This window comes from Elephantulus edwardii, unplaced genomic scaffold (genome assembly GCF_000299155.1).
Source record: "Elephantulus edwardii isolate Elephantulus edwardi_28Jun2011 unplaced genomic scaffold, EleEdw1.0 scaffold00236, whole genome shotgun sequence".
In the NCBI taxonomy this organism is placed as follows: Eukaryota; Metazoa; Chordata; class Mammalia; order Macroscelidea; family Macroscelididae; genus Elephantulus; species Elephantulus edwardii.
In genome coordinates, this window is record NW_006399986.1 from 1979571 (window position 1) to 1988857 (window position 9287).

Here is a 9287-nt window from a genome sequence, read left to right on the forward strand (position 1 = left end):
GGTAGAGAGAATAGTGCAACAATGAATGAATGGAAACCCAAAATCTCTGTAAATGTTTATGAAAATTAATAAAATATAATTATAGAAAAAAAGGGAAAAAAAAGAAGGCGTTTAGAGTTGAGTTCTGAGATTAATCTATGTCCATATCCTAAATTTATTTTCTTTTTGGTGAGGTTTGTGTTTTGTGGAGTTTTTTTGGTGTTTTTTTTGTTTGTTGCTGTTTTTGTGTTTTGTTTTGGTTTTTTTTTTCTGGGATGTTTTTGAACTGTTTTGTCCCTACTAGTTTGAGCTCTCTTTTTTTTTTAAATTTTTATTATTTTTTGTGCATGTACCATCAAATCAGGTCTGACTGGTACAGGAGACTGTTCCTCCTTCTCCAGCACAGCGCCTGGTGGATTCGAACCTCGTTCCTCTGGGATTGCAGTAGGTTTGAGCTCTTTTAAAAGAAATAATTCCTCCTCCAAGAAATTTAAGAGTAATTTCTTACCTTGTTTATATGTCTATTCTACATGTTTCTAATATTTTCTTAAATATTAAATTTCTTATTAAATAATGAAAGTTGACAGTAAGTTTATACTTTATTTAAAAATGTACAAGTGAATGAAAGAGTGTGAAACACAATGTAAATAAGTTTTGTATGCAAACAATATAAAAAATACCAAAACAAGCTGACAAATTTGTTGCTGATTTTAGTTATTTTACAGACATTTAATTGAATGGCTTTGTTCTTAATTCTTGAATTAGTGCAAAAATTGTATGACTAAAAAGTAGAACTGGATATTTTATTTTTTCACTGCAATGTTTAAAAAAGTAAAAAGTATGGAGCTCTGGTGGCCTAGTGGCAAGAAGCTGCACTGCATTCCCAGAGGATGCAGTTCGAATCCACCAGATGCTCTGCTGGAGGAGGGGCAATCTCCTCCTGTACTAGTCAGATCCGATTTGACGGTACACACAAAAACAAATAATAAAAGAAAATCTTATTTTTAAAAAAAGTAAAAATTAACTTTTATAACTTTTTTGTAAAGTTTATTTTTACATTACTATATAACCCTGCTTGCTGAAACTGAAGAGGACCTGAAGCGCCTGCTGCAGAGTGTCAAGGACTGCAGCCTACAATACGGATTGAGGCTCAATGTCAAAAAGACAAAGATTCTCACCACTGGACCAACTGGCAGCATCAGGATAGATGGTGAAGAGATTGAGATTGTACACAGCTTTAGTTTGCTTGGCTCTGTAGTCAACAGTCTTGGCACCAGCAGCCAGGAAATTAAAAGGCGCATTGCCATGGGAAAGTCTGCTGTTAGGGACCTCTCCAAAGTACTGAAGAGCAATGGCGTCTCCCTGGAGACTAAGGTGCGTCTGATACAGGCCATGGTCTTCGCAATCACTTGTTATGCATCAGAGACTTGGACAATGACCAAGGAGGATAGAAGGAGAATTGATGCCTTTGAGCTGTGGTGCTGGAGAAGAGTATTGAGAATACCATGGACTGCTAGGAAAACAAACAGATTTGTCCTGGAAAGGGTTAAACCGGGTGGCTCCTTGGAGGCAAGGATTCTGAGGCTCCATCTAACATACTTTGGACATGTTGTGAGGAGAGACCAGTCCTTGGAGAAGGACATCATGCTTGGGAGGGTGGAGGGACAGCGCAAGAGAGGAAGGCCCTCTATGAGGTGGATTGATTCAGTGACTGGGATAATTGGGATGGGAGTGTCAGAGACAATGCGATCGGCACAGGACAGAGCAGAGTTTAGGGCTGTTGTACATAGGATCGCTATGAGTTGCAAGCGACTCGACGGCACATAACAACAACAACATATACCTTGGTGAGGGACTTCATGCTTGGGAGAGGAAGACCCTCTACGAGGTGGATTGATTCAGTGACTTGAGTAATGGGGATGGGTGTGTCGGAGATAGTAAGACTGGCACAGGACAGAGCAGGGTTTAGAGCTGTTGTACATAGGGTCACTATGAGTCGCAGGCCACTCAATGATACATAACAACAACAATTTACAATGTATACTTTTCCAAAAAGGTACCTGGAGACTAAGTGTGGGAAGCACTATTAAGGGTGCAGGCTAATGGTACAAAGAACATAAAATTGGTTGTCTGAGTTTACTGATTTGGCCCCAGTAAGTATAGATACTTCATTTAGTTTATTTGCTTGAGAAATTAAGAAAGGATCAAATGACCTGTATGGTTTGGTTCACTGAAGTACTGATTATGAGGTGGCCTCCATAAAGACAATAGGGCATGTCATGATGGATAGAGAGGAGACTGAAACTGTCAACAGTTTCATCTTGCTTGAATCCACAATTAACACCCTTGGTATAAGCAGTCAGGAAATAAGGAGACACATTGCTCTGGGGAAGTCTGCAGTTAGGGACCATCCAAATTACTGAGAAGTAGTGATGTCAGTTTGAGGACTAAGGTGCCTCTGATTCAGGCCATGGTCTTTCCAATTACTAGCTATGCATCCAAGGGCTGGACAGTGATAAGGATGGCAGAAAAAGAATTGATGCCTTTGAGTTATGGTGTTGGAGAAGAGCCCTGAACATCCCATGGACGGCCAAGAGAACGAACAGATATGTCATAGAGAGGGTGCAGCCAGAGTTCTTTGGAGGCAAGAATGATGAGGCTTCATCTCACATAGTTTGAACATATTGCTAGGCGGTGCTATTTCTTGGAGAGGGACATGTTTGGGAAGGGAGAAGGGTCAGCAAAGGAGAGGAAGACCCTCAGCCAGGTGGATTGCAAAGGTGACTGCTGCAATGGGCTCTTGTGTCAGGAAGTGTGAGAATGGTGCAGGACAAGCCTAGGTTCAGATCTTTTGTTCATAGGGTCACTATGAGTTGTACTTGACTTGATGGCAACAACAACAACAACATAGGATATCCAAACTTGACCTTGTTCTAGTGGCCAGAGATGGGGCATGCCAGGTTAGGGATGGACTTTTAACAGTTCACAGAACTGTCACACTAGATTCCTGAAATGAGGACTAAGGGCAGTTTGATAGGAAAAGCCAAGTAGAAGGCATTAACTCTACCTATGCAAATACTAAATCTAATTACTGAATTACTGGTGGTACTGCAGACCAGCGCCAGCATCAAGCCCTTGAAGGATGCAGAGGTGGTGATTCCCACGGCATTCCCTTTCAACAACTCTCCAGAAAACACATGGATCTTGGATTAAGAGTTGATTATTCTAAACCTAATCAGATGGTGGTTCCAATTTTTAACTGCTGCTCTAGCTGTCCTTTCTTCGCTTCAGCAAATCTCAATTTTGGAGGACCATCTCACGTCACCCGCTGTTAGCTGGCAAGAGCAAAGATGTGCTTGCGTTATTCTACTGCCTCCGAGGTGCTTCTACTTGCCAGCTCTGTGTTAGAACTCAAGTTAACAGAGCCCTTGATGGCTCTCCATGTGATACCATTCTATTCCATTATGCTCATGACCTTAGGCTGACAAGACTCACTCTCATTGTCGAGTTGGAATGGACTGACCCTCCAGTAGACTTTCAGAGGCTGTAAACCACACAGGAGACTGCCCGTCTTTCTCCAGAAGAGCAGCTGTTAGATTCCCACTGCCTGGCTTTCAGATAGCCTCCACCACTCTTATTCAATAGGTTACCGGAACTCCCTATTTGAAGGCCAAGAGTGGGAAATAATCACAACCAACAAAAAGTCAGTATCTCAGTGAAATTTCTTGGGGTAGTAATGCGGGGCACATCAAGAAACTCCATCTACAAATAAGATACTGCATCTGCCCCCCCCCAAAATGAAAATGAGGCACAATGCCTACTGGGCCTCCTTTAGGTGTGCTGTAGCCTACTATAGGCTCCATAGTCAACACTCCTGGCACCAACAGCCAGGAAATTAAAAGACTTATTGCAATGGGAAAGTCTGCTGTTAGGGACTTCTCCAAAGTACAGTGGTGTCACTCTGGAGACTAAAGTGCGTCTGATACAGGCCATGATCTTTGCAATCACTTGTTATGCATCAGAGAGCTGGATAATGACTAGGGAGGATAGAATAATAATAGATGCCTTAGAGCTGTGGTGCTCGAGAAGAGTACTGAATATACTGTGGACTGCTAAGAAAACAAACAGGTTCACCCTCAAGAGGGTTAAACCAGGCTGCTCCTTGGAGGCAAGGATTCTGAGGCTTCGTCTGACATACTTTGGTCATGTTGCAAGGAGGGACCAGTCCTTGGAGAGGGACGTCATGCTTGGGTGGAGGGACAGTGCATGAGGGGAAGACCCTTGATGAGATGGATTCATTCAGGGACTGGGTAATCAGGGTGAGTGGATCAGAGACTGTGTGATTGGCACAGGACAGAGCAGTGTTTAGGGCTGTTGTACATATAGGGTTGCTATGAGCTGCAAGTGACTCAACGGCATGTAACAACATAGCCTTCTTATCACATCCTGTTTGTCATCATGCTTGTGATTAAGAGGCAAGCTGAACACCTCACATCATAAAACAAAATGCGAATTCAAAATTAATTACAAACCTTAAGGGAGCTCTGGTGGCCTAGTGGCAAGATGCTGCACTGCAATCCCAGAAGTACGTGGTTCAAATCCACCAGATGCTCTGCTGGAGAAGGTGACAACCTCCTCCTGTACCAGTCAGATCTGATTTGACGGTACATGTAAAAATAATACAATAAAAATAAAAAAAAAATTAATTACAAACCTTGCAAATGCAAGGGAGATCTGGTGGCTGTGCCTGAAGGAGTTTGTCCATCCTTCTTATGTGGCAGATTTGAAACAAGTGTCTCTGGGGTTGCACTACAGCTCCTTACCACCACTAGGCCACCCGAGGTCCTTCTGGTGTGACTTTGTTGTTATATAGAGTTGCCTGCGACCCTACTATGTACAGCAGCTCTGAAGCCTGCCCTGTTGTAAGCCAGTCTCAATGACTCTGACACTTAGCCCCATTGGCCCAGTCACTGTATCAATCCATCTCATCCTGGGTCTTCCTCTCCTGTGCTGTCCCTTCACCTTTTGAGCATGATGTCCTTCTCTAAGGACCATTCTCTCCTAGCCACGTGCCCAAAGTATGTGAGATGGACCTTCAAAATCCTAGCCTCCAAGGAGAAACTTGGTTTCACCCTAAGACAGACCTACTGTCTCTGAAAACCCACTGGAGGGTCAGGTCTGGGTCAGTTCTGACTCAACGGCACACACGACAGTGTAAAGCTCTTAGAAGTCAAATTCAGTGAAATCTCAGTGACCCTGGTTAGGCAATGAATTTTCAGAAACACTGATAAGAAACAAATGACTAGGGGAGCTCTGGTGGCCTAGTGGCAAGGAGCTGCAACTACAATCCCAGAGGCGCACGGTTCAAATCCACCAGATGTTCTGCTGGGGAAGGAGGGACAATTTCCTCCTGTACCAGTCAGATCTGATTTGATGGTACACGCACACAAAAATTAAAAAAAAAGAAAGAAACAAATGACTAAATATAGAAATTAAGATTTTATTAAATAAACGCTTGTGTGTTTTTGCACTATCTAGACAGTGAAAAAGCAATCTACACATTGAGACAAACCATTTGAAAATCACCTATCAAATGAAGGAATTGCATACAGAATATATTTTAAAATCTTACAGTTCTTCTGGGTAAAGCCTCTTACGTACGCCAGACTCACAGAAAGTTCTAAATCTGGGTGTGTGCTCTGATGTGTGATGAAATTTGACTTCTGGGGAAAGCCGAGAAAGAATTTCTTGCAAATTGAGGGCTTCTAACCTAAGTGAATCCTCTGGTGTCTGATGAGACTTGACTTACTGGTAAAGTTTTTCTCACAATCTTTGCAAACGTAAGGCTTCTCCCCTGAGTGTGTCCCTTGGTGTTTGACGAGATGTGACTTCTGGGTAAAGGCATGCCCACACTCCTTGCAAACATAAGGCTTCTCCCCAGTGTGTGTCCTCTGGTGTCTGATGAGATTTGATATTTTGGAAAAGCCTGGCCCACATTCTTTGCAAATATAAGGTTTCTCTCCTGAGTGTATCCTCTGGTGACAGATGAGGTGTGACTTCTGGGTGAAAGCATACCCACACTCTTTGCAAACATAAGGCTTCTCCCCGGAGTGTGTCCTCTGGTGTCTGAGGAGATTCGACTTTTTAGAAAATCTACACCCACAGTCCTTGCAAACATGAGGCTTCTCTCCGGAGTGTTTCCTCTGGTGTTTGATGAGATGCGACTTCTGGGTGAAAGCATGCGCACACTCTTTGCAAACAAAAGGCTTCTCCCCTGAGTGTATTCTCTGGTGTCTGACAAGATTTGATAACTGGGTAAAGCCTCGCCCACACTCCTTGCAAACATAAGGCTTCACCCCTTCACACTGCTGTGTGATGTGTGTTTCCATCCTGGGAAAGCCTTGGATAGACACTCCACAAATGAAAGGCTTCTCTACTGAATGTCTCCCATGGTGAGTGATGAGATTGGGAAACTGAGTAAAGTGTTCCTGACACACACTGGGAAGAAAATGGCCCTCTCGGAAGAAGGACAACTGTATTGCAGTGAAGTTTAATTCCAGGCCACAGTCTAGGGCTTCCTCATAATTCTTAACCGATCCAAATCTTGAGGTTTCTAATTCCTTCCATCGTTGCTCTGTTTCCACAGAGTTCACCCTTTGAGCTGAGCTGGGCTCTTGCCCTCTCATGCCTTCTCCAAGGTTTGCTGACTCTCTTTGGGGTGGGCTGGCAATGCAGTAGGCATCTAATGCACATTCCCATGACATCTCTCTTTCCCCTGCCCTTCCACACAACAGTCTGGAGACTTTTTCTCCCTCCTGACCTTTTGTGCTTTCACTCCAGCAGGTCTCATGAAAATCCTGCTGCTCCTGCTGCTTCTGAGGCCCTGGGCTGGACCCTGCTGGGTGGACATGATGTTCTACACATAACTCTGGGAAGATCTGCAGCACATGTTGGCTGAGGAACTGCTGGCAGCACAAAGCCAGAAGGCAAGGGGAACACGAGTAGACTTTTGGCTTTGATTCTGCTGAAGAGAGAAAGTTTCTATTAGAGCAGCTGTAACTCGGTCTACCTGGGCTCTTCCTTTTCTTATGACAGACAGCCTCTGATCAATGGAACCTGGCAATAACTACTGCCAGATTAGGTGGATAAAGTGCAAAACCATCAAAAAGATATTTTTCTAACTTCTTAAGTATTTAATTATTTGATAGTCAATACATGAGAATAATATGTGAATCATACATATACACACTTGGGTATTTGGAAAAACTTGTATCTACTTAAAGACTCATACAAAAGGCAATTTTGTGAGTTTTAAAAACGAGAGAACTTGGTATTATCAAACTTTTTATCTGGTTACATTTTCATGGATTAATTCATAAAAATTTCTCTTTAGTATCAAATGAAATGAACCAAACACATGAGTTCCTTGTTGTGAAAAGATAATTTTGATTTCCACCTTGAAGAGCTAATTTCTCTTTATGCTGTATTCGAGAGTAAGGATCAGTCATGAGAACTTGAAGTGCTTGCCACAGAACACCAAAAAGTACAGTCTTCAATTATATCTCCACATCAAAAATCCAAAAATCTTAACCAGTGGAATCTATAATAAACATCATGACTAACTGCCCATGATTTTATCTTACTTGGATCCATAATCAACCCCACAGTACTAGCAGTCAGGCAATCAAAAGAGGTATTGCTTTGGAAAAAGTCTTCTGGTCTGGACCTCTCCAGATTACCAAGGAGCAATGATGTCCATTCAAAGACTAAGGTGCTCCTGATACAGGCCATGGTCTTTACAGTCACTCCCACATATTCCAGGTACACAAAAGGTTTCCAGATCTGGGTGTGTGCTTGGTGTGTGAGGAGATCTGACTTCTGGGTGAGGACTCAAGCACATTCCTTGCAAATATAAGGCTTGACCTTGAGTGTTTCTTCTGGTATATGGTGACATTTCAGATTTTGTAAAGCTTCACCCACACAACTAATAAACATCAGAATTCTGAGTGCATCCTATGCATGTCATGAGTTCTGACATACCATGAGATCCTGGTAAAGTGTTACACACAATCCAAACAAACATAAGGTTGGAAGTGTGTCCTCCAGTATCTGAGGAAGACTTAATAAAATTATAAAGCATTGCCCACACTCCTTACATAAATAAGGGTTCTCCTGAGTGGATCCTCTGATGAACACCAAGATCCTACTTTCCAGAAAAGTTTTGCCCACACTCAATGCTAACAAAGATTCTCTCCCATTGTCTCCACTCATGTATGAGGAAATCTCATTAGTATGTTAAATGTTTTCTACACTTCTTGAAAACACAAGGCTCCTTCCCTGAGTGTATCGTCTGGTGAGTGGTAAGATTTGACTTACTGGTAAAGTTTTGTCCACCCTCCTTGCAGACATAAGGATTCTCTCATCAAAGTGTCCTTAGGTATCTGATGAGACGTGACATCCAGATAAAGGCATGCCTATCTTTTTCACAAACTTAAGTCTTCTCCTTTGAGTGAGTCCTCTGGTATACAGTAAGATATAATTTCCTAACAGGGCCTCTCCCACACTCTTTGCAAACACAAGGTTTCTCTCCTGAGTGTGTGCTCTGGTGCACAATGAAATCTGACACCTGGATAGCGCTTCACCCAAACTTCTTCAAAATTAAGCCTTCTCCCTTTTGTGACTCGTCTGGTGTGTGATGAAACTGAGTAAGTGACTGAAGCGTTGCCCACAGTCATTGCAAACATAAGACTTCCCCCCAGAGTGTGTCCTCTGGTGTGTGTTCAGATTTGATTTGCTGGAAAAGCCTCGCCCACACTCCTTGCAAACATGAGGCTTCTCCCCAGAGTGTGTCCTCTGGTGTGTGTTCAGATTTGACTTGCTGGAAAAGCCTCGTCCACACTCCTTGCAAACATAAGGCTTCTCCCCTGAATGAGTCCTCTGGTGTGCATTAAGATTTGACTTGCTGGAAAAGCTTCGCCCACACTCCTTGCATTCATAAGGCTTCTCCCCTGAGTGCGTCCTACGGTGTCCAATGAGATGTGACTTCCGGGTAAAGGCATGTCCACACTCTTTGCAAACAAAAGGCTTCTCCCCAGAGTGTGTTCTTTGGTGTCCAATGAGATTTATCTTCTGGGTAAAGGCATGCCCACACTCTTTGCAAACAAAAGGCTTCTCACCCGAGTGTGTCCTCTGGTGTGTAATGAAATGTGATACCTGGGAAAAGCCTTGTCCACATTCTTTACAAACATAAGGCTTCTCCCCTGAGTGTGTCCTCTTGTGTCTAATGAAATGTGATAACTGGGAAAAGC

At 43.0% G+C, this 9287-nt stretch overlaps 1 protein-coding gene and 1 pseudogene across 1 annotated transcript in view; both read right to left on the bottom strand.

Moving 5' to 3' along the window:
- LOC102857496 overlaps positions 1–6368 on the bottom strand; it is a 43274-nt pseudogene extending 36906 nt beyond the window's left edge.
- A 1087-nt stretch (positions 6369–7455) lies between these two features.
- LOC102857905 (histone-lysine N-methyltransferase PRDM9-like) overlaps positions 7456–9287 on the bottom strand; it is a 7985-nt gene continuing 6153 nt past the window's right edge. Inside the window, exons 5-6 of the mRNA XM_006898704.1 lie at positions 8775–8941; positions 7456–7460 (exon numbers count right to left, since the gene is read on the bottom strand). Of these exons, the coding sequence (XP_006898766.1) occupies positions 7456–7460; positions 8775–8941 (172 nt within the window). The remainder of the gene's footprint in view (positions 7461–8774; positions 8942–9287) is intronic.